Source organism: Ptychodera flava, chromosome 16 (assembly GCF_041260155.1).
Source record: "Ptychodera flava strain L36383 chromosome 16, AS_Pfla_20210202, whole genome shotgun sequence".
Lineage (NCBI taxonomy): Eukaryota > Metazoa > Hemichordata > Enteropneusta > Ptychoderidae > Ptychodera > Ptychodera flava.
Window position 1 is genome coordinate 7,456,512 of NC_091943.1, and position 26,353 is coordinate 7,482,864.

Consider the following 26,353-nt stretch of genomic DNA (forward strand, 5'->3'; position numbering starts at 1 on the left):
AGTTCGATTAACCTTCGATAGATCCTTGTCAAGGTTCCATGTATTCAATTACTGTACTCTCTTTCTATGAACGCCCCTACTTTATTTGATTGATTGACAAGGACATCGACATGTTTTCAAGGTACGTTAACAATGGAACACTATAGATTTAAATATTTGCAAATAGTGACGTTACGCCGGTTAGAGCATATTGATGTGTTTTGTTCGTCTTTCAAGGACTTAACGGTGTTTGTACACTTTGATCTCTCACTACCTTGTTGTTGCCAACAAAAGTTAATCAATATTAGTGGCTGGTGACAAGGTTACCCTAGAGTGAACTCATCGGATATGATGCAACCTAAATGTGCATGACTTTTTTATATTTTCAACTTTGGAAGACCCTTGAAACTTCTGATGCAATATCTGTTCAGTATATAAACATTCTCATCAAACTTATTCAAGTCATTTCCCGAAAACGCGTTCAAGCCGATAGCCTCAGGATGGCCTGCCTGAACACGTTATACTCGTTTTGTTTGACTTTTGTCGTCGTCACAGGTATGTACGGCTGTGATACATTCAGTTATGCGTGGGCGGTTAGTAACTTCGCATTGTACAAAGGAGCAAATCAATTTTGTCTAACTTGCTTATTGTTTCTCTAAATTATTTTATCCAGTTTCAATGTTGACAAAAGTGAGTACGATTTTGCATATATTTGCATTATGTTTTGAGACAAGCAAAGCGTAAATTTTACCCCTCAAGGGCAATGTCACAATGTGAACAAACAATTTCTCTACCGCTGCAATGATTTTTCAGAAAAAATTAATTTTAACATAAACTTTCTTTTGCCCAGACATTTGTCAAAGCGATTAGTTTTATAACCGAGATTTCTTCGGTACAGGTTTTATTCACTTTTCTTTACCCATTTTAAGATATCCCTTTTCATCTTAAATTATTTCCAAAAGTTTCGCATTGTCCAAGTAACATCCGCCAACAACATATGAGTTGGTACACTGTACTACACCTTATGCAAACGTGCGTCAAGTTATTTGCATACAGCTTACAAGCAGTCGTGTCTGAAACCCAAATAGTTTTGTATCTCTGGATAACTTGATTGGTTTGAAATTTCATGAGAATGCGTAGGTCGAAGTTTGCAGAGATCCTTAACATTTTAATTTGTGACAACGCCCTACAATGGACTACACAGGAACGAAAACAGTGACGAGGGCAAGGTATCAATAATTCAATAATACGGCTGATGCAACATACCTATTGTATTTAAATTGTGACAGAAGGGAGGGCGGAGATTAACTTGGAAGAATACATGTGTGTACCACAATGACGCATATTCGTCCATTTCACCGGGCATGCCTTTTAGTATAGGATCACCTGATGTATAATTATCAGCATTGCTCTTCATGGAAATAATCGTCTCATTTAATCAACTTTACGTTTGTCATCATGGTTTTATCATCCTTAAAGGCGATAAACGACGTGAGACGTGTAAGTGCATTAGGCAAACCATTTTTCTGGTCATCGTCCACATCACTTTAAGCTTTCGCGTCATGACATATTTCCTCCGAAAGACTAATGCACAAGCTAAATGAATTAACATAATTATTTCAGTAAAGCAAATATACTTGGTGTACGCAGAATGCCTTCCGTTCATTCTTATGAAATAACAACAAAGAGAATGAGTAATTTGCAGTCACTGTGAGGGAGAGACAAACATTAACGGTAACGTTGAAATCCAGCACCAAATTGGTCACGGAAAATATATGAAATTGAAATCTGCATCACTACATCGCTTTTGCCATTCCCAAAGGACCGGGAACAACTTTCTTTACTTTCTTTTTATCTTTGCTTTAAACGATCTTTTTTCTTTATTCTGATTAAAGGGACATATCCATTGACTTGGTAGACATATATTTTTATATTCCCTCTGTAATATTACTGTTCGTGGCTTTGCTCTTCGCTGAACTTGTCATCCTTTGAATAATTTCAGTTCGTTGAACCCTATCAACAATACTCCTCTTTGACTGTCTCTTTCTCTTCGTCGCCAGGTTCAATTGCCTTGAGTGTGGATAAGACCGCAGAGATTGAAAAGAATACCTTGATAAGCTGCCCAAGTAAACCTGACAAAGAAGACATACCGGTTACCGGGGTCAGGTGGATTCGAAAGGACACTGCAGGCTTCATCGCACAGAGGTATCCCAACAGTGCGAAGTCCATAAATGACTCTAAATATAAAATAGATGATGCAGACTTCCTCAACCTGACGATTATGGACATCATGCCCTCTGATGAATATGTGTACAAATGTATATGTTTCTTTGGTGCCGGGAAGCAAGAAGTAGGATATGTCGACCTTAAAGTGTGGGGTAAGATAATGAGTCTTGCTTCTCAACATGATAAAAAACACTATTTCTTCCCAGGAATTTTATCTCTCCACTAACGCGCCTTTTAATATAATCAACCCTGAATCTCGAAAACAATGCACGGAACACGATATGGTATCGGGGTAATATAACCATTTGATGTGGCCTGTCCGATTTAAAACGTACGACATAACAGACCAACAAATGAAGTGCAGCTGCTGCTGAAAAACACTCTCTAAAAGGCTCCAAAGTTATCTTATCAAGCAAAACAATTTTATTAAAATGTCGACTTTCGATGTAATCTTAAATATACATGTCCTACATTTAAAACACGCAAAAATCTCACATAGAGATTGATATTAATTTAATACTTTTTCCGCCGGTAGCCAACTTTTCCATCGCCTTTCCGGATCTACGCAACCGAACAGTGTCACTGCAACGTTCAGCAAACTTCAGCGTATTATGCGAGGCGAGTCGATGCATCCCTGAAGCAGATATTAAATGGTACTTGAATAATAAGGAAATCCAAAATAATGAGTTTCGTGCGATACGCAATCGTACCACACGCAGTGAAAGTTACTACAATATCAGCAGTGAACTTCTTCTTAAGAGAGCCGAGTATTGGGATGTTGGGAATTACACTTGTTCCGCCACCTACCAGGGCATTGGAGAGACTCGGAGTACATCTTTCTCACTGAAAATATCAGGTAAGACTGCCAACATTTCTTGCCGTTCAATGTCGTTTGCCATACACATTTTGATTGACTGAAAATGAGGGTTATCACTTTTGCTATATGACTTTAACCTCATCCGCGGTTAAGCATTAAGTTTTACTAATCAAACCATCCTCAAGTGATCCAGAGACTATTATACTTTTTCAGCGTTACGCACTACATGGATATTAATTCAGTTTGATTCCCCAGAAACGCAGTTTCCAATTTGCACAGCGTGTGTATTGCATGTCGTTACATACGTAAAACAAACTTATAGTAGATCAAATCAGAAATATATTTTTGGCAAACGTATTTTTGCAAAATTTCTCTGTTTGTTCAAGACTATATCAGCAATGTCTTACGATAAGTTGATTCACACTTAACTTTTCCTTAAATTTATCGCCTGAAAAACAACTTCTTGGCTAAAATTTGAAGGCTAGAAACACCCAGAGATCCTACCTTAATGCTTGTGATTTTCAAAATAGAGAAAAAGACGAGAATCGCAACCTGCGTTGTATTCTTGAGGTTTAAATCGGGTATTACTGGTAATCACATGATCAAAGCGTGACCATGTCCCATCAATGTTTAATCCACAGTTATGACTAATGCAATGTAATGTTTGACTATTTACTTGACATGCAGTCCAATGACTTATGTTATGGCATTGGTTGTCATTATTATAGAAAAAGTCTAAGACGAAAAGTTAAATGAATACTATTTAGTTTAATGTTAAGTTCATGTAGTCGAGAAATTAATGATTAACGAGTGTCGGTTCATTTTGACCAGATTTGGTTGAGTGCCATAAATTGAGAATACGCTCCTTTCAACTGTACATTCGTATGTATGTATGTATGTATGTATGTATGTATGTATGTATGTATGTATGTATGTATGTATGTATGTATGTATGTATGCATATGTCTTTGACAATATGATATGAAGTGTTGAATTTAAACGCTGCCTCGCCACTTGTTCTACAATTACTTTGCCACGGAATTGCAGAAGTTACAGAGACAACTCAGAGTACGACACTTCCTTCGACAACATCGGTTATGAGTACAACGCAAGGTAATCAGTCGTTTAGACAAATTTCTTTTTATCTTGTTAGTATCGCGGAGGTCGTAGACATACTAAACTAAAAATACCATGGTAAAACAATCTACACTACCGGCCTAAGTATGCCATGTACTCAATAATGAGTCACGCCCGGTCATGGCCGGCTGTTGATCATACGTGTGTATCATTTCGCTTTCAGTCTAATTCGATATCAATGTTATATAAATCCTATAGCATCTCTGTAAGTATGACGGTGTTTTAGATGCACGGGCGGTGCTACTTCTGTACTATGTGCTGTCAGTCCTTTCGACCAGTTTTTACTCATAAAATGTTCGGCGCATGTTTTAGAAATATCAGTCACCCATATATAACCTTTTTCGATGCGAGACACAAAATTGTACCTGTTCGAATGTTGTTGGATATCGGCCAATATAATACCAATGTTATTATTCGTACTGGAATATTACTTTCAGATACTGCCACCACTATCAAGCCAACAACTCTTACACTAACGCGATCTACCGGATCAAAACCAAACATTATATCCCAGAAATTATCAGGTAGTATAAGTATTACGTTTTTCGCCTTTATTTTGAGGAAGCAAAGTCGAGTGGAAATAATCCTTGGACTTGTGTTTACAAAAAATTCCTCATAAAACAATATTTATTTTTTGTGCTTTCACTTCTGCTGACCGAAAACAAAGTTTTAACTTTGTTTTCTAAATTGCAGGGGCAAGAGCCAAGAGTATAACATTGGCGTTTGGTGCAAATAAAGGTAATACTAGACCTAATCTTCGTTCAAAAAATAATCAGCAGAAACTGTCGACAAAGTAAATAATTGATAATCAAGTGTAGGACTATCAAAATATACGTCGTTTAAATCGTCGGTTATTGAACCACGTTTTAAATCTGCCACCACAATGGCCTCATTTGGGTGTGACTCATTATCTTAAGGTATCGTGCAGATATAACAAATTTGGTATTGCGTAGGAATCTGACCACAACACATAAAATAGTGGAAATAGAACTATAATGGATCTTCTAGGGAACAACTTTTCTGACATATCGAGTTTTTCAACAAATATTTTCGGCAATACGCTATATTTGTAAAATACATTCAAACAAATGGAAGTGTGTTAAACATCGTATACAAAAGTAGTGTCACTAACGTGTATTTGCACATTTTCTAAGAAAGTAGTTCTCATGGAAGTGTCGTACTGTGAGGTTTGGTGTTGGCTGTAACTAGTGTCGGCATTGCATTTATCGTTTAAGTAGTAAGCGCCTCGAAAATGAAAGACTTAAACTTTGGCTTAAACTTTCCGTAAGGAAACTTGAAACAATTTTAATAAAATTAGAAGCGAGCGTTCAAAATTTAGCACTACAGAAAAAAATTACTGAGTATTTACAGTCACATGAAATTAAAAATTTTTGCCATCTCTGTGTCGACTTTATTGGAAAAAATACATTTTTGGTTTTTAAAAAATAATAACTCCATGAGCTTCAAAAGCAGCCTCTTTGAGTGGTAGACCACAAAAGTATGGGAAAGGTTTGAGAATCAGAATATCATTCCCTATACGCATTATACATCACTACATGAATACTGTTACAATCCCATTTACCAATTTTCCATTAAGGTAGAATGCGCTTCGGGGACAGATATTATGACGCATTTTGCCTTGCGGAAAGTTTGAGCAAAATTTTACGTCTTTTGCTTTCCAGTCGCGCACTACATTAAATTCTGTAGGTACAATTCGCTATTTCTTATCAAGTTGTAAGATATAATTGTTATTATTTAACTTTATTTTTAGAACCAGCTCTTAGAAATATTTATTTTGAGAACCACTGAGCTCATAGAAATATATATATATATTATATATATATATATATATATATATATATATATATATATATATATATATATATATATATATATATACACACAAGGGCGGATAAATGTATGCAAATAATTTAATAAATCTCAAAGCTTTAAGGTTTTCCCGAAAGTACACATCATCAATTCTATTTCTAAGGTACTAAATCACCTATTCATTGTCTCTTGCTATTGAAATGTGGATATATGGAATTGCATGTTTTTGTTTCTAAGTAAGAAAGTTAGAAATACATAATTACAAGTGACCACTGGTCTATTTATTACATCGAACATATTTTCTTAATAGCCACTCTTCTGTTTTATTTTGTCATATTCATACCAGGGATTAACAACCAACGGTCCCCTATCATCTGTTATAACAATATCCAAACACCAATGAAGTGTTGATTTTTCTGTTCCCAGATGCAAAGGGCGACACTCGTGGACATAGCACTGCAGCTGCTATTGTAATCGTTTGTGCTTTGATTGTATTGGCTATGTTGGTCGGAGTATGCGCCTTCTACAAGAACAGGAAGAAACGCGAAGGCGACGAAGAGGTATGCCATATAGATATATGTGTATCATCAACTCGAACTGTAAATTATTCAGCTTATATTTTCCACGACTTTACGGGAAGTTGGGAAATTAGCGATTGCAAATAGGGTGATGAGGTCAAGAAAATGTATAAGGATTAAGTGAGAAAGTATACATTGAAGTAGACTGGCCCCAGTCGCACCGCCTGGCTTTTCTCGGCACAGTTACTGGGCTGCCAAGCGATACTGTGGGCCAAGGCAATCACCCTACGATCTAAGCGCCAGCCTACCACCTAACATAACAGTCTGCTGAAGTTCATTCCTTCACTTTACTCTGTTTTGATATTTATATGCCCACAGAATTGGATCAAGCCCTGCATTTAATGAGCTGAGGAATTAAATAGAACAATGAGCTGGATACTGCGCAAGCAAATCTAGATAGTAATATCAACAGGAGTCGTTCATTGTTCGTAACGAAAAAAAGTTGAGGTTCAGCTGAATAAATTTGTGTACATAGTGAGGAGTTTAAAAAAGATATTTTGATACACTGACACTACATCCAATTGCAATATATGCCATATTTTGTTTTCTATTTCAGCCTCGATACGATCCCGTATCTTCACCTGAAGTAAGTATTTCTTGAATACTCTAAAAGAACTTCTTTGAATGTTTTGCATATCTTCACTTTCATGAAACGAGAGATATTGACACTGAGATTGTTTGATGGACGGCACAATCAATATAATCGTATATGTAGAGCTTCCAACATTCTTTCTCATATATTCTTTAACATCGCAAGAAATCCGCCATTGAATTCTGATTAAACATTAAAATCTAATGTAACAGAGGACCGAATGCTATAGTAAATCTCTATGTTTTTTAGCTAGCATAAATACAATTTTGAACCAATCAAGATATGTTCAATGTGTTTATGCTTTTCGCTTGATTTACAGAACACATCGGACGAAGCCAACCACGACAATCAATCATCAACGTCAACAACGGTAATCGAAATTTCACCATCGCAGTCAAGCTGATTGTGCTATGAGCGATTTGTCGATACTTCTCATCCTGCCAACGATCACATCCAAATTTGCCACATGAAGTCGGACTTTTTGTCGATGTCTCAATAACGAAATACAATGTAATTCCTGCTGGACATAATGCACAACGATAATTGTTTGCGCGTTGTCAACGAATTTGTTGTTTTTTTCTTTTGTCGTTTTTTACATTAAAAAAAAAAAAATTACAGCATCAAAATCTCTGCGCAAATTTCAGATGAAGCAGAAATTCAAATTCGCGCAAACCAATCAAAGATAATCACCATTGTTTACGTTTGAAATTACAGCTTGAGGGAAATTTCGGCGATTTTTTAATTTTCCAAAAAGATGGTCATGTATCCTTCAGCATCAGCAGCTCCTCGGCAGAAAGGAGTGAAATTGATGTGATGACAGACATTGAATTTGACTGTGGTGAAAGCGAAGGAGATTCACTGTTCTTTTTTCACGATAATGAACTTTCCGAGCTTGATCAGTGGGAGTTTCCGCGCCATTATCTTTTTTTACATGAACATTGCATTATTGGACGAGGTGAATTTGGTGAAGTTAAAATGGCCGACGCCAAATTCAGTGATAACCTGTGCGGAAACGTTCAAGTTGCAGTAAAATGTCTTAGAGGTGAGAGTTGAACTTATACTTTGACTCTAACCGTGTTACATCTAAATTTACATTTTGAATGCCCGTGGCAGACGCGTCACCTTTTTAATTTTTTTAAGTGCAACTATCGTTATTAGTAATGAAGTTAGGAAAGGATATTTAAAATGTCAGTTAAAGTGTTTCTGATGAATGTTAAGAGTTTATGACCTTGTATATTTCAAGAGACATTTACGGTAAGTGTACGTTAACGTTTATCGTTTATCTGCACCACAAAAGTTTTGGCGTGTTTATGCTGATCTCATGTATGTACATTCCATATCAAAATTGCGTTGTTTACAAGTCTGGATTGCATTTACAAACTATTTCTCAAACAGCTCTATCTTTCTGAACCGAAACGAATAGCAGATTAGAAATTTTTAAGTGTGGGACTGAATTTTGAGCCGCATATTATTACGTATTTGCAGGTATTAAGAAATACTTTGGTGTATCCAAATAACTTAAAAGGGGAAGTAGGAGGTCAAAGTTAAGCAATGACTTAATATCTAACAGAAAGCAAATGGTAAATTTACTATAGTATTGAAGATAATATATGATAATTATGGTATGTTCTATTGACGAATCTTCTAGTAAGTAGCCGATGTGAGGGTACAATTTACTTTTACAATTTAAGATGAAAAAACGAAATGAAAAAAATTAAATTTAAAATGAAAAATGAGATGACCTGCTAACGTGTTATGGCAGGATGAAGTTAAAGATGTAACTGCATGAGAGAGAGAGAGAGAGAGAGAGAGAGAGAGAGAGAGAGGAGAGAGAGAGAGAGAGAGAGAGAGAGAGAGAGAGAGAGAGAGAGAGAGAGAGAGAGAGAGAGAGAGGGGGGGGGAGGAATACAATTGTTTTATTTTGATGTAAGTGCCAATATTAGAACGTTATAATTGGCGATCATTTGTCGGCCATAACACTTATTCAACCATACATTTCGAAGGCTTTCTAGATTAATTTAGGATAAGTATTTGCCGTCAAATGATTCGAAACATCTTTTTATTAAACGAAACGGGTGCGATGGGATAAAAGTTTATGTATTCATTTAGAATTTTAACAATGGAAAACATTTCGCATTGGATAACTGGTCTATTAAGTTAATTGGCATACATCTGTATATTATCTATACTTTCAGAAGAATTTACACTAATTCTTTATGAATAGTTCTTAGTGTTGCCATTTACGGTTCTGCTGACATTACGTCAGGTGTTCCTGTTTTGTATATGTATAACATTAATGTGTAGTCTCAATAAAGGCTTTTGACATTTAATTACTTTGTTGCGGATTCTGCATAATTATTCACATTGTATTACAGCAAATGTAGTTCATAGAAAAAGTTCCTTTCACGGCAAATAACGCACATTGATGCGCTCGTTTTGGCTTATATACAGCCAGAGCAACTTATTTCATTGATTTGCAGAAAATGCCTCGTCAGAAGACAAAGAAAATTTCCTGACAGAGTTGGCCATTATGAAGTCATTTCCTGAACGGCATCCAAATGTTGTTTCGCTTTTGGGATGCTGTACAAGAGAAGGTATAGCTACTGGTCGATATACGATACGACACATAGTCGACGCATGCATGTTTGACGCAACAAAATTAAGTAATCACTCAATGCCGTTGCAAGAGTTGGTCTCACTTCTTGATCACTTGTTATCATCGTGCTAATTTCAGTCACTGGCGTTATGGGAGATATCGTGTAGAAAGTGTTGTTTTATGGTCATTTCAAACGATCCAAAATGTAATATTGGTGCAGCATACTTAGTCCCTGTAAACAAGTGTTGGCGAACTAGATGTGTAAGCTGAAGTGTATACATTTATTCAAGATTACCGCTTGTGTTTTTCCTGTGTACTCGATAAATAGTAAAACGATTACACATCACGCCTTCTGTTGCTTGAAGTCTTATTTCAATATTTCTTAACTAAAAGTCTGTAAAAATAGCTTAGTCATATATCACAAAATGTAGCCTTTTCTTGAATTTTTTAGAACCAATTTATATCATACTGGAGTTTGTGCGGTATGGCAGTCTGCAGAGTAACCTTCGAAAAAGTCGTTCAGAATGTACCTATCAAAATTTACATCCGAGAAGTCGAGATCTTACACCATCAGACCTTCTGAAATTAGCATGGCAGATTGCGAAAGGGATGGCATTTCTCTCATCAATCAAGGTAATGTTGTTGTAAAACTCATTTTCAGCCTTCTGAAAACCTTGAATTGTAGCGCTTTATCTATGCCGGAAAGAGTCGAGCCAAAACGTAGACGGAACGAACGCGAACAGACACAGATCAAGGGAGGATTTATGTATTTGTTTCCAATATATATAAGATCCATGTTACGAGCAGCATACTATTTACAATTCATGAGTCATTGGCCGAACTAGATTTGGTCCGCTATTTACGCTGCCGATCTTTAGATTGGAATGTCACCTGTAACGACCTGCTACTGCTCCTAGGGTTTTCGATTGTATTGTGGCTGCGACAGCATAAGCCACAAAACAACATATTTACTAACTTCGATCTCTTCGGCACAGAGCCAAATTGTCTCATTGTGCAATTTTCAAATGTTTATTTAACGTGCTCTCCCTCTAAGAAACCAAAGAATTTGATAAATTTCTATGTTTGATAACGCTAGTACTTGATAGTAGGCCAGGACTGTTTGATCTTGTAGAACCTACGCAGAATTTCTTCTTTTTATACTGACAAGTTTTTTATACTTTACTTGGGTCGCTTAGGCGTCATTCTAAACTAGAATATACTGAACTGGTATATCATGGCAGGTCAAAGTACGTACGCATTATCTCTTTATCTCTGTTTTTAGTGTATTCATCGTGATTTGGCGACAAGAAACATACTCCTTGGCGACGATAAGATATGCAAGATTTCCGACTTTGGTTTAGCACGCAACGTCCATGGAGTAGATATATACGAGAAAAAATCACAGGTAAAGAGACAGATTGTTTTTGCGGCACGAATTTACGTGTGACATCCGTGACCCAGGAATTATGACTTTCGCAAAACAACTCGCATTGTTTTTTTAAGGCAAGCCTTTTTGTTTGCTGTCTAGAGGAAGGTGAGGTAAGCTTGTTTACAACTGCCAATATTGTTTATTTGTTTTACCAGGAAAAGATATAGGTTGTTTAGCTTTCACACAAGGCCAGTTCGTGTTTTGTTTGGTATCAATGACTTCAATGTGCATTTCCTGTCAAAACATGCCATAAACTACGTACATTTGCCCACTTGTTTTCGTCGTAGAATTACGATGTTTTTAAATTGGTTCAATCTCCCAGGTTTCTTCTGAAAGAATGTGTAGGAACTTAAAGGTTAATGGCAACACATTTTAAAGTTTGCCGTTGGAGTAATCAGCACTAAACAACGCTGAACAATGCTGGTATTTTAATGCTTGTCAAATAGATGTTATTAATTACCATTTATTCTAATTAAAGTTAATTAGCACGACGACAACAAATCACCGACTGAGATGGTCGGTTCAGACTTGACGCTGACATCCATATACCTGTTGTACAGTGAGGTTTTTCATATCAATGTTTTGTTGAAAAGCGAAGACATAGAACAAGTCTTTAGATAGTGTTTCAACATTCACAGATACGCTACAAAATACACCTGAATTAATTAGCCATCATCATATAACATTATTCCAGAGCCCATTACCAATCCGATGGATGGCGTTAGAATCTCTCATTGAATCCGTGTACACAACAAAAAGTGACGTATGGTCCTATGGGATAGTTCTTTGGGAAATTGTAACATTAGGTAAGATTGTTAAGTGGAGTATGTCCCACTGTATTTTGAGAAAACGTGCAATTTGTCGACGCTTCATCGATAGTATGCCGTTTCGATACTATCAAAAGGTAGCTTGTCATTAAGTTTTTGTATCACGCGATACCCTATCTATATTCAATGTCCATAGTCACAACTTCCTACAGAATTATTTATGCTCTTAGCAATCAAGTGTTCCTATAACTTTCGTCGTGAAAGCAGTTCATCTCGTAGTTTTCCATACAGGAGCGCTTAATTCTGCTTCAATGAGAGTCTATGAGTACCATACGGTGCGTTTGCGAGTTGTGTCTGTGCCCTGTAAACACTCCCATGCAGCTGTCCAGAGAATCCTCAGAATATAATCTATGTATCTTTGGACTTACAGTATATAGGTGTTTCGACAAAATTGGTACGAAGGATATTTATATGGTCATGATTTAAATTTATAAGACACAACTCAATGTTTTCAATGTGATTTGCAATTTTGTACTGAGGTCCATTCACCTGTGTTTTCTCTTAGAGGCGAGCTGAGATCTAGTCATTAGCGATTCTCGATAAAAAGAATTTTAACTGGACAATGTCATCACCAAAAATCTTCTCTTAAAAGTAAAAAGTTTAAACTGATCGAAAAATCACGATTGCCTAGTTTGATAGATTTAATGGCAAGGAACTATCTCAATCTTTGATGATACGCCAGAATGTGATACCATGGTTGAGCAGATTTTGAATGGGGAGGAACAAGTGAGATGAGGAAATGTTTGGCGTACCGTTCATCATCATCACCCTATGCGTATAGTCTCCATCGGATTTGACATATCCCCAGATTTAACAGTTCCGCTAGTCCAAATTAACACTTTTCTTCGCACCAATCGCGTCAAGATACCCAGGACAATTGCAATAATCAATCTTGAACACTTACAGGTTCTACTCCATACGGATCAATGATTTCAAAGAAGGTGATAGAGAAACTCAGAGGGGGCTACAGAATACCAAGACCTGGACACTGCAGTGAAGATATGTGAGTTGCATATTCATCAGTTGATTCAAAGTTTGCAGTGTTCCATATTGTACGATCGATTGTTTATTTGTTTTTATGTGAATAATTTATGATTGCTATTTTGCATCGAATAGACTGTACGTCTATCAATGTGGCACAGCAAGTGTTTGACCTCGTTTGATCTAAGATAGCGAACAAGGCCATTTGACAACTTTATACAGTGTGACAAATACATTCCGCGAAATCTCGCTCTTGTCAATTGTCGACAAGGAAGTCGACACGTTCATAATGACGGCATTGTGTCCCTTAACATGATCAAGGCCTATGCTATTACCATAGTGTGCTGTATCAGACCTGACTGAAATCACAGCTAATGGAACACATTATTTGTAATGCCGTTAGGCCCTGGCAATAATAAGAGTTTGAACCTACGCTGATTTTGCTTTGAAAAGCTTTTACTTACAGTAATTTTGCCTTTCTTTTTCATCACTTTTATCAGTTACAAAATAATGACCGATTGTTGGCATGCATGTCCAAAGTCCAGGCCCTCTTTTTCTGACCTCTGCGGAAGAATAGACGACATTATCCAAAATTCAACACAGGTAACCATTGCACTTTCTTAATAGATGTACCGTCATCTGGACTTGTATTAATTAAAAATTTCAGCTATGGTGAGGTGTTGTGCAGTAGAGTGCTTTTAGAAGTGTGGATTAACCGCGATAAGAGTACTCAACATATGGTCACAGAAAAAGAACGGCATAAATTTACTGAAAATTGTACTACTTAAAAACGACGGTAACAAACAGCGCCATATATAACAAACAACGCCATATATTATCTGTTGAGTTGTGCACTCTTGCCCTTTTCTCATTAGTCCGACCTCGATTTAAAGAGGTATGCGAGGAACTAGTCTTGATGAAGGGGGCTTACCAATACGTTGAATTTCCGGGTTTACAATAACGTTTTCTGTTCATTTGGTACAAATGTATTCACATTGACACTTGCGATGAACTTCTACGACTACTAATGCTAACCTCATTGCTCCGCTCTTCAGGAACATTTAAAGATGCAAGACTTTGAAGACCATTTGTATGTTAACCTCGATTCCTGTGACTTTTCGACGGCTGAAAGACTTTAGAACTGTAAAATGCCAGCAACTTGTATGTACAATTCCACCTCGGTGAGTTTTTCAAAGATAGCAGACTTTTGATGTCGGATTTTCGACCCGAATTGTGGAGGAACAAGTCACAGTACACTGCTTCACGTCAAATCCCAGGAAGGTCGATCAAGGACAACATGTATAAAAGGAAGCCAATTGTGAAAGCTTTCGTTTAGTACCAGAACTTTGAGGGTTTATGTATGCAAGAACGTTCAGTGAAACAGAAATTCACTGTTATTAAAGTCGACCGAGCTTGAAATAGTTCACCATTAATTTCCTTCCAATACATCCGTGCACAAAGGGCTCTTGGAATGTCATTAAAGCCAGTGATGACGTCAGTAGATTCAAAGTACTGTCAGTATCATAGACACAAGATAAAACCCCTAAGGTTTATGTCAGTATCCAGCAATACAAATGAAAAGATAAAGGGAGAGATTTATTTACACTTCTTTTGCTTGTTTTAGACATCGAAGAAAAGTCAGTGTATGGACTTTTTCAGTCTCAAGGATCTGAAATTACTCTGTGACTCAACGGCGATTCAAAATGTCAGGGAATGACAACAGGTGACAGAGAGGCCAGTCACCTGCCACCAAAGGCCAAAACGGGGCTAAAATATAACATGATGAACTACTAACATCCGGTTTCATAAACATCAAGACGATATAGGTATTGTCAAAATATTATACTAGTATAAGTAGTTGGAATATTTTGGAAAGTCGCGTGCAGGGAGAAAGGTAAACGAACTTTAAGCGATCACACAGCCGTCATTCATTAATGACAAGCAGAGATGTAACATTCAAATAGTGTTCGTGAAAGAGCAATCACGGCATAAACAAATCATTTACGCAGTATGTCTAGCGCGTGAAAATTTACTGCCGTTTCAGTATCATGGTGATGGAGTAACTAAGTACAGTTCAAATTCAGAAAAGCGGATAAGTTCAATGGCCATAATGAAGAACATGTTCTTATTTATATGTAAAAGAGAGAAAAATATATTACCAAAAAGGAAGAGCAAAACTTGAACTTCATATTTACACTTTACTATTGTGAAGTAAAAATTTACACATAAATAAAGTATATTTTTATACAATAAATAGCTGGTTGATCTTATTAAATGATATCATACGAAGGAATATAATCAAATGAAAAGTATGTGACGAGACAGGTTGATGGACAGAACGATGCTGAATAAATATATCGACGTCTTCTCCTAAATCAGTGACAGAGAGTTTTACAAACGTAAAGAGTGGAATGAATGGAGTGTTCAGTCATTGCATAAGAAACTATGAACACAGCGCTACACGGTAACCATTTTCTTCCAAAGGCGGTGGTTACAGTTGAATATCAACCAAAGAAGGTCTCTAGTATCAGACAATAGCTTATGCACAGCCTTTCTTACAATACATCGTGTCAGCCCAAGGCGATCTATCACTCGGCTTATGGTGTACGCTTGACATTGTTGACAAGTCAACAAGCATTCGGTACGTCCCTACATTTGAGATGAAACTCAATATTTCGAAGAAACCGAAGTGGTATTGTCGTTAAATAAACTTTTAAACTGGGCTTTTTTCTTTTATTTTGAAAAGAAGTCAATATCATGATTACAGGCTGAAGGTATTCATAGGCGGCTTTGGGCAACATAAATTGCCGCAAAAACAATGAAGACTGAATGTATCAATCTAAGATCTTAGGCATGCAAGCCATATTCAATATCATGAGGGTAATAGGCAAAGCATTACTTTTATGACACACTTCTCTTTCATATTTACAGCAAAATGGAAAGGTTTGGATATAATGTTATTGCCCGTACATCTCATGGCGCTAAGAAAATGTCAACCAAAGCTATCAGACAAGTAGTTTTTTGAGAATATAATTTTTTGACCATTGCAGATTTCATGATAATTTCAAGAGTTCATATTAAAATAACCCCTTGGAACTTGTATACCAAATTTCAAAGCTATCAGACGCATAGTTATTGAGCAACAAGTTTTTACCCAAAATGGCAAATATTACTCAAAAAATACAAAATTGCAGATTTCATGATGATTTCAATATATCACATATACTTGATGTGTAGAAAGCTGTGTACCAAATTTCAAAGCTATCAGACGAGCAGTTTTGGAGCATCATTTTTTTGACCAAAAATGGCAAAAATTGCCCCCAAATTACAAAATTGCAGATTTCATCATAATTTGAATATATCACATTTTGCTCATCCGTATAAAAATGTATACCACATATCAAAGCTGTGAGACGAGCGGGTTTTTTTTGTGAAACAATTTTTTTTACCAAAAATGACAAAAATTGCCATAAAAATACAAATTTGCATTTTTCTGCACGATTCAAACAAATCTGAAATAGATCATCCCTAGGGATCTATGTACCAAATATCAAAGCTCTCTGACTTGTAGTTTTGAAGAAGAAGATTTTTAAAGACTTTTTGAACAAAACTGACAAAAATAACTTCGAAAATGCAAATTTCACCACGATTTGAACAAATCTTACTGAAGTCACCTTAAGTAAACTGCATATCAAATTTCAAAGCAATCCAATGTGCGGTTTCAGAGAAGAAGATTTTTCAGTGACCAAAAACAGCAAAAAATACCCCAAAATGCAAATATGCAAATTTCATCACAATTTGAACAATCTTAAGTGACGTCATCCTAAGTGAAATGTATATCAAATTTCAAAGCGATCGGACCTGCGGTTTCGAGGAGAAGGCAATTGTTGACTGACGACGGACAGACGACCACGACGATGGACGACGACGGAAAATCAGCTTATTTGATAAGCTCCGCGTCGCTGACAGCGGAGCTAAAACAAGGAAAACATGCGAAAAGTGTACGAGGAAAATACAATGCAGGGTTAGCGGTAGGATTTTCAAGTTAGTAGCCACACTTACTCAGTGTGGCTAATTTGGTCCTAATTTTATTAGCCACACACAACTTTCATTAGCCACACATACTAAATGCTGGTAGAAACATGCTTCAGTCTTGAAGTTTTTGATGTGATACATTCATAAATGCATACACATATACATATATATATATATATATATATATATATATATATATATATATATATATATATATATATATATATATATATATATATATATATATATATATATATATATATATATATATATATATATATATATATATGAGATACATGAGATTATACATTTCTTTTTTCACTGCAAAGGCTACACAGACAGTAGACATGATCTTTAAGTAAAGTAACATGATCTTTAAGTAAAGTAAACATTTGTAAAAACACATTCAGAGACACACAAGACCTTATAAACATTTTTCAAGAACAGACAAATCATCATTATGTGATTTGGGAAAATTGTTGAACTCAGATAAAAATGAAAGAGAGTAAAATGTTGATGAACATGTTATATCCTCATCTATATATACTCTTTTGTTGTTGATTTTGCAAAACCTACATTGCACTTTATGATCAAGATCCCCAATTGGGATAGGATTTCAATAAAGGCTTACTTCACTTTACTTTACATGCCTACCCTAGTTAAAACCCCATACAGAAAGGTGATGAGCGTATTGTAGATCATTACAGTTAGTAAAATTACTTTTCCAATCAGAAAAACTGTTAAAAGGAGACATTGAAGTTCCCGCGACAGCATCGTTAGGAAAATGGCACGTTTTGCCAGTACCTTCATGAATCTGTGTCCCTCCGCACCCCCGTTACCTAAATAGAATAGTCCCACTCCGCACATCCGCCATTGTTATTCTCACTCAAGGCCACGATGCTACGTTGGTTTTCCTTCTCTAAATATGCAATTTCATTTGTTGAAGCTATTATCCTTTCATCAGTGAAGAGTTTTTACCGGTGACTATTACAACTTTCACTGCTATGTCGTTGTTTTCACAAGATGTAGACCGTTTGATATTGCAATGTCGATCGCGACTTGCATTTATGTGCACTCAATGCTCATGCCATGCGGTTCACACTATGCTGTTGATCGACAGCATACACGACGTCTTTGTTTCACGTTTACTTTTTCAAGTTATGATTAATGTAGAAATTTCACTAAAATGTCGCTGATCAAGGGACTGTGTTATCAGTTTGATTTGATACTGCGATATGAAATACTGTGACAATAAAGCTCGGAATCGTCGCTGAGTTTTGCTGCTTTTGGCTATGGTTGTCTATCTCAGTATCAGTGATCGGAATGCCAGTTCATGGAGATCGAGATCGCGAGAATGTAATTGTAACCGTTTTCTGTATTTTGTCTTCCTTTACAATTTCAAGTAAGTGCTTTAAATAAAGAGTTTTTTATGTTGTCTTTAGCATATCTGTGGAAAAGCATTAAGATTTGGACTGTTTAGTTTTATCAATTTCGACTATAGAAATCAGCTGTCGCCACGCTTTTCAGATCGTGGCGATTGCCGATGGGTTTTTGTTCGCCACAAACAAGTTTTAGTCGCATTTTGCGACTGTGGCGACCTCTACCGCGAACCCTGCAATGTTGATGCGAGTGGCCAACACAAACCAACAACAAAAACGAAACGGAAAACAATATTAAATGCACGGACCACAGTAACCTGGGTAGGCTTCTTGTATACTCAACACGCCTATGATGTCAGGGGCTATTCGTCGCCGGACACAGCCCTCTATACCCTTTTTCGGTACACCTGGATGATGCAATCATAGGCCAGGCCACTTTGTGCTGAACGGCCGTCCTTAGTCTATCGCAGAGATGGTAGATCATAGTACCTGCTGTTACTACACTCAAGACGTTTATGGACACATTAACACGGTGTTATTAGGCCAAAAAAAAAAATTGTGTGTTTCCTGTAACATGCTCTTCAGAAATAGGGTAGGTAGGTAGGAAAAAAAATTTTTTTTGGTAATTTTTTTTTCTCTGCAAAAAAGAAAATGTGAAAATTTTATACCCTTCAACAAGGGTCAAGGCATCGTCATTGTCAACACAAAAGATTACATACACGAATGCAAAAGACAATTACGCAACACTCAGTATTATACACAACTAGACAGTGACGACACAGAACAAACAGTAAACTATTGAACAAAATGTACGAGAACAAACACATCGACCATGATACTTATAAGTATCTCGATCCAAAAAACATAAAAATCCGTACCCCGCAGTGGTACTTATTGCCTAAAATTCACAAACCGCCGCCTGAAAACTCAACGTTTGCAGGGAGACCAATATTTAGTGGCTGCTCCAGTCCCACTAACAGAATTTCAGAATTCCTGGATTACTTCATAAAACCACTGGTCCAGCAACAACCGTCAAATATAAAAGACACAACAAACTTCATACAAGAAATAGAAAAAACAAATTTCCCCCAACATGCATTTCTTGTAACACTCGACGTGGTGTCGATGGACACAAACACAATTCACGACGAAGCGATTCGGCTAGTCAGTGAAACATTAAACTCACAAACCTCGCTTCAAACAAATTACGGCATCAATAAAACCACCTACGGAAGACTTAATAGAAATGCTTTCACTAATTCTAAAACACAAGAGTTTTGAATTTAACAAGCAATATTTCCGCCAAACCCGCGGCTGCAGCATGGGATCGAATGCCTCGCCAGAGATAGCAGACATTGCTTTTCATGAACTTGAAAAGAAAATAATCGTAAACAACCACAACAACATTCACTTCTGGAAAAGATTCAGAGATGATGTCTTTGCAATCTTTCTGGGAACACAAACCGAACTCACTAACTTCATTCAAAAAATCCACACAATGCACCCAACGTTTAAGTTTTCATACGAAAACTCAACACAAGAAATTACATTCCTAGATGTAGTAGTTTTCAAAGGTGCAAGATACCACAAAGAAAATATCCTCGACATCAAAACACATACTAAACCAACAGACACATTCCAATTTCTACATAGAGAATCGTGTCACCCGACAGCAACATTTAATGGCTTTATCAAAGGTGAAATCCTCAGATACGCTCGCACTTGAAACAACAATGACGACTTTACTAAAAAAGTCGCTTTCTTTAGAAACAAACTACTCGACAGAGAATACAAAAACAATGAAATCACGAATATAACAAAAAAAATAAACACAGTATTCGTAATACACTAACAAACTGTACAAGTACACGTAAAGAAGCAACAAACAAACTCATCTTCAGTACAACATACAGCCCTTACATAAAAACAAAAGATCTTAAGGGAAGTCTTTTGAAACATTTGGCTGAACTGGAGAAGGACTCAACACTAAGGAATCTATTCCCAGAATCACCAATCATTGCTTACAAGAGAAACAAAAACCTAAAAGACACACTAGTCAAAACAAAATTTACAGAGGTAAAGAAACAAAAAACAAACAAACCAGACCACCAAACGGACTCACAACGAGACCCAAACATTGATATATTTGCCTCGCTTTTCGAAGAGCAAGACCACTAAAATACATTAAATAAATTTTCACAAACACAAACTAACGAAAGAATCTACACTGCGACTGATGAGAAACCACACTCGGGTTTCGAAACGCAAGCGTCAAAGGGCCACTCATCAACTTTGTAACACCATAGGTCCGGCTGCGTCTCGCCATAAGCTTTCCCCACACAAACAAAACATTACCGTACACACTAATCCAAGCTTCCCTACAAATATCCGAGGTGAAACAAACATTTTCATTAACACAAAAAATCGGATAAGAATATAGGAACACATTTTTTAAACGAATTAATCACAAACTCGACACAAAAACATTTTGGATAGTTAGGTGGGGAGCCTCTCACACTTTTTACATTTTCTTGAACGTGATCGCATTTCTCACATGTTAAGGAAAACACGCTTGCACAAGAAGTCGCTATTGTTGTTTAATGACGTCATGAAATCACGCGTGATTTAAAACTTTTCCCAGCCAATCTCGCGGGATTTGTTTTCAAGGTCCAAAAAAAAGTTTAGGGTCGGGGGGTTTGAACTAGGGTAGGTCGGGTTACCGGAAACACACAATTTTTTTTTTTAGGCCTTATCAACACAATGCTAGCGCCAGAACTTTTGCTCAGTGCATACAGTGGAAGGTTGTAGCAGGAAGAGCAGATCGTCATTATCACCAGAGGTAAGACGCACGAGTTAGAACTTCTTGAGTGCTTATCTGAGATTTTTGCTCGTTCTGCTACACGTGAACTTAGTATAACTAGTTTGCTTTCCGTAAAATGTTAGCGATCAAATACGCCCCTTACGAAGTGGAGACTTAGGGATGTAAGTTTTTCTCATATATTTGAAAGTCAGACTTACTCTATGTTTTTTGTTTGATTGAACCCTTAGAGGACTTAAATCCACGAGACCACCTCTGTGTTCTAAGTACACGATTTTCGGTCTTTTGTTCGGGATTTTCCAAAAGAGTCCACTGTGGTTAATATTATTGACAACTGGGTACTTCATGAAGGACAAATACCATTGTTGTGTATTGTGCATTATCACGCCATTTGGAAGGGTGATGCAATCGCCCCTTGTAGCTCAAAAATAAAATGTGAACAGATTTCGAAATCACGTAAACAAAATTGAACTGCCTATTCAGGGGAATCTAGGTCACCGAGAACTTTGGGCATTTCATAGAAACTGTACCGCGATAGATCGTACGGCACTATGTGGTGTTTCACACAGTTTCTGCGAATGCGCGTTTTCTTAGTACTGTTGCGTATTGTTTCCTTAGACTGTATGTACTTAATGAATCCGACAGCTCATTCCTACTTCTGAACAATTGACGCATGTCATTTCCGTCCTTGTTCATATTTTATGTCATATCAAATTTTCAAAACCGAAGATTTCATAAGCAATTAAGTCACACAAAGGATTGACTTGTCACCATGCCAAGTGTTGACGACCAAAGATCGAACGTGAAACCTCCGTATAAGTTCTTTCGAACTTTTGTTTGTAAATGGCCAAATTACATGGGATTAAGATGACAACTTCGTGGATGGGAGTTTATCGATGATAGAGATAGAAGAACAAACAATAATTAGACGAAGTAACAACGTTATCTAAATGTTTTTTTCAGTGTAAAGCCGTAGTGGTTTTTGCTTTGAGCGTCACTTTAATTCTCAAATTCCATCATTTTCGTAAATACTGTCAATTTCCGAGACGCTTATATCGCTTCCACGTTAATTTTTTCTCGAAAGTTTTTCTTTTGGTTTCATCGACAACATTTGCTCTTTGATCCCGGCAAAAATGTGAAGGCATCTGTTTTGCAGCTTTATGCTTTACTTTCCGTATAAAATTGTTCACATTTCTGCGACCGATAGACCTAAACGATTCAGAGTGTTGCACCACATGAATCGATTTCATATATAGTTCCAATACTATTGGTCTCTTTTGCAAGGAGAAAACTTACGTTATAACTTGCCAGTCCGAATTTTCGATTGAAATATTATCTTTGTATTTGAAACAACAAAATGGACGCCGAACCAATACATTTCTCTTCATGTCGCTTGAAATAGATATCCATCGTTGATTGTATGATCAGCTATCAAAGTAGTCTAAGATCTAGTTTAGGTTAACTAAACAGTGGAGAGATCGTATACTGGATCACCGAAGCGCCGGAGAAATTGTTTAAGAAACCTAGATATGTGTTCCCGACAACTTCTACAAGTCAGGCAATTGTCTTCAAAGATTTCTTAGACCGCTGGCAAAATGCATTATCGCACAACGTCTATATCGAGTTCAGTCCACTTATGTTCTTTGTCGACTAAACTAACACTGAGTTGCCTATACAAGGAAAACCATATAAATATTTTCTGTAAAACGTCAGATTGGGTGAACAATATATACTTTTCAGGGTCACTTGTATTTGATGTCACGGGTCCCGAGGCGACAGCAAAAATAGTGCATGCCTGTGTAAGGCAGGATGACATTGAGAAGATCTCAAGTCCTTATAATCAACCTTAGCATTAAGACGTTTACTTTGAATAGGTGAGGCGATTCTACGCAGTGGAGCGTTTCTTGAACAAAATCTTTCAATTCTTCCGAGAAATACAGAGAATCGTAAAAGTATGCCATCATCGGAAGATCAACACTGTCGATCAAAAATGTCAGTTTTGTTCTCCTTGGCCTGTCTCTCTCTGTCTCTATGTCCCTGTTTATATGTCTGTGTGTCTCTCCGTTTGTATGTCTCCGTCTGTCTGTCTATCTGCCGGTCTGTTTGTCCCTTTCTCTCATTTTATATTTGTACACAGATGAATGCACCCTAAAGTATATCAATCACTCCATTTGTGCTTTTGTTTGTTTCAGACAAATTTCAAACACACTAAATGAGAATGGCATTGCGTTCTTGTATGTAAGCTACTGATAGCAATGCCGCCATACTCGGCGCATTTCATGTTTTTTCCCCCGCCCTGTTGCAAGTAGGGTCGAATACTACATTGGAATGTAATATATGATAATGGGCACGAGCAGTTTAATTTACGCAACATCAATATATTAATTTGGTCTAATATTTTGTTAAAAGCATGAATTGCAAGTTCTAAAAATGGAACAATAGCTGCAAAATCCTCGTAATAAGTATCTGCTAAACAAACGAAAGACGAACATTCTGTATTTTCGTTCACAGGGCATGAAATCTAACATATTTGCTAAGCCTAAAGCCATCATTAACAAACACTTACATTAATTACAGTTTGCAATTTAAACAACTTATCCACGTTTTTTGCTTATGTAAATCTTGTTATCAATATGTAACTTCCAGAAAACGAACAGCGCAAAAGAATTCAAATATTCACACCTCTGGAAATGCAACGCTAAGGTTATTCTGTCTTTTCCATATTTTTAATCTGATTATAATCAAATTTTTCTTGAGACGAACACAACAATTAAGGTTTACGAGACGAAGAGTATTCATTTAAATCGTTGTATGTGGTGCGAAAGAGATTGTAGTTCAGTTTTTACGTATTTACATTAACATATATTCTATTTTCTAAATTGTACAGTTGCGTAGATTCCTACTTATCGCCTAAGAAACAGTTTTACTTGTGATTAGTCATTGAAAAAACTTAAAATATGAATTGACGGATTTGATGGATCAGACTTGATTGTCTTTTGAATCTTACCTTAGTTAAGAAGATAGTAAATCCTTAAAAATCATGAAAAATGTCCAAATCTCGCAATCTTATTAATAGTGCGTCACAAGTTTCAAACGACGTCACTCATTCGCTAGAGATTGCGCAGTACGGTCATTGCAGTGGGAAGGACTGCATGCTATGCGCAAAACAAGTATTCGTTATAAATAGCCATGACGTTTTGTTTAGGCCTCAGACCTTGGAGCTCGAGAGTGTATGCTAGCATCATCATGTCCCTGTCGACTTGTTCGTCATTATCAAGTTAGATGTGTTTTCGAATTAAAGTAGTTGAATTTATTTATTAGTTGAATAGAGTTCAGAGGTTTATCAATTTCACACTGTCATTTGTGAAGTTTTATTGTTCTTTCGGCGAGACTTAAAGTTGATGCAATAATCCAAAATGACATTGTTATGGTGCATGAATGTATTTTTTAATTTACATAGTTTTTCATGTAGCGTTGTTGGATATCAAAGTCATGACCATAAGTTTCGAAAGTCAGTCCATCGAGTCGTACGACTCAGACATTTGTTTTCCTACCAATTAAACTTAGAAGTGTCAGTATAATTGAGCATCGCAGCATAGCCTCACAATTTGAATGAGGTTTGTTATTGACTGAAAACTTTCTTGCTTTTTGTTTGCGCTTGAATAACTATTCGTTTATTCAGCGTTTCAGTCTTTATTGATAAGAGTATAGCTCAATGAATTTTATCTTGCATGAAGTTAGGTTAAACTGTAAATTCAAACAATGGGCGCTGATATTTGAAATACTTATGGACCTCACTGATGTCGACAGCGCGGTATCCGACTATTTAAATGCACATTCACGATATATATGAATGCATTGATTTCATTGACCTCTTGTTCAGACCTATGTTCTTGCTTTTCAGATAGCGATGTACAGAATGAAAACTCAACGTCATCGAGAGCATCTCAACTTGTCGTGATAGTCGTCACGTTTATTACCATGGCAGTGATTTAATAGCAAAAACGGATTAGGAAATGACAAAGTTTAAGTTTCCCTTATTACGTCTGTCTGACCCTTTAACTAACTATTTTCAATTCGAATACTCTTAATCACCTCCATCACCAATATCAAAACCATCATAATTTGACATAGTAACTATCAAAATTGTTACTATAAACAACACATTGCAACAACAATGCTTTTCTAATTACCTTTTTAGCGCACTGTAACGTCCACTTTTTAACGTGAGATATGTTTACTGTATGTTCAAATATTAAAGTAGTATATGGAGTTTCTGAACAACTCTGACAAACTTTAAATTAAAAGACAAAGTAATGACGCTTAAAATGTGTAAAGGTTAGGCTTATCCAGGGCAAGGGAGTGGAGATGTTACAGTGTGTGCGTTTACTTTGAAATAAAAAAACAATCAGTACGGTGGTAATTTCAGTACTACTCTAAAAAGCATAGATGCAATGTGAACACTCTAACACTGTGACCTTTATTCTTTTTATTGGTTGTGTTAATACTTTAAGTCACCGGCGGTCATTACCTTTCATGGGTACAAATTGTACTACGACGTTATCGCCAGGTATCGAGGTCAGAGAATGGCTTTGTAACCAACGTTCACACCACGGCTGAAGATGGTTGAAACAGCATACGAAGTCACTTTGTACTCCATATTAATCAAACAAGTAGTCTTTGTTCTGAGTACTGAACATTGTCTTTTTTCCTCATAGCTATCTATGCAAGCATCCATGCAATCATTCCAGGTATTTATTATTTTTCAAACACTGATTTTATTTTCGCAGGACCCGATGCCAGTAACCAAGTGGACGCAATCCAGGGAATATTGTGGAACGGAAAGATGCCCCATGACAGCACAATATAACACATATAACACACTCTGCATTCTCTCTGCAGTCCTGACTGCCAGTCATGTCAGTTGAACATTAATGAGGGCATTACCAGTTAGTTGTTAGAGTCTAAAGTACAACTGGATCTCTCACCTTTGACCCAGCTGAAGCTAGAATAGTCAGTAAGGGATAGTTTGTTGGTATACTGCACTAGTTCGCCCACAACATACCGAGCGTTTTCCGAAATATATTTTTTGAGCCACCAACTTTGACTGAAAAACTAATGTAACTCGA

General features: G+C 36.7%; 2 protein-coding genes across 4 annotated transcripts in view; one reads left to right on the plus strand and one right to left on the minus strand.

Moving 5' to 3' along the window:
* The window catches only part of LOC139152679 (uncharacterized), a 36,504-nt gene extending 12,177 nt beyond the window's left edge, over nt 1–24,327 (minus strand). For both annotated transcript variants that reach the window (XM_070725966.1, XM_070725965.1), the window contains exon 1: nt 24,232–24,327. The gene's annotated coding sequence lies outside the window, so the exon portion shown is untranslated. The remainder of the gene's footprint in view (nt 1–24,231) is intronic.
* On the plus strand, nt 377–14,597 carry LOC139152678 (tyrosine kinase receptor Cad96Ca-like). Of its 2 annotated transcripts, XM_070725963.1 has the most exons (17): nt 377–534; nt 2,040–2,357; nt 2,741–3,061; nt 4,070–4,135; nt 4,597–4,683; nt 4,853–4,897; nt 6,416–6,549; nt 7,124–7,153; nt 7,479–7,529; nt 7,874–8,201; nt 9,640–9,753; nt 10,207–10,388; nt 11,038–11,160; nt 11,879–11,990; nt 12,918–13,014; nt 13,493–13,595; nt 14,048–14,597. In XM_070725963.1, the coding sequence occupies exons 1-17, from the start codon at nt 480–482 to the stop codon at nt 14,129–14,131; spliced, it is 2,250 nt and encodes a 749-aa protein (XP_070582064.1). In that variant the 5' UTR covers nt 377–479; the 3' UTR covers nt 14,132–14,597. The 2 variants fall into 2 exon arrangements, with proteins under 2 accessions (XP_070582064.1, XP_070582065.1); XM_070725964.1 differs by lacking the exons at nt 4,070–4,135; nt 4,597–4,683; nt 4,853–4,897 and having other exon boundaries at nt 14,048–14,596.
* Nucleotides 24,328–26,353: the final 2,026 nt, after the last annotated feature.

Bases quoted from the DNA above. Each gene is read 5' to 3' on its own strand.
- LOC139152678 (XM_070725963.1), top strand. From the start codon at position 480: ATGGCCTGCCTGAACACGTTATACTCGTTTTGTTTGACTTTTGTCGTC. The intron at 9,754-10,206 runs GTATAGCTACTG...TGAATTTTTTAG, and splicing joins GGGATGCTGTACAAGAGAAG to AACCAATTTATATCATACTG. The intron at 11,991-12,917 runs GTAAGATTGTTA...GAACACTTACAG, and splicing joins TTGGGAAATTGTAACATTAG to GTTCTACTCCATACGGATCA.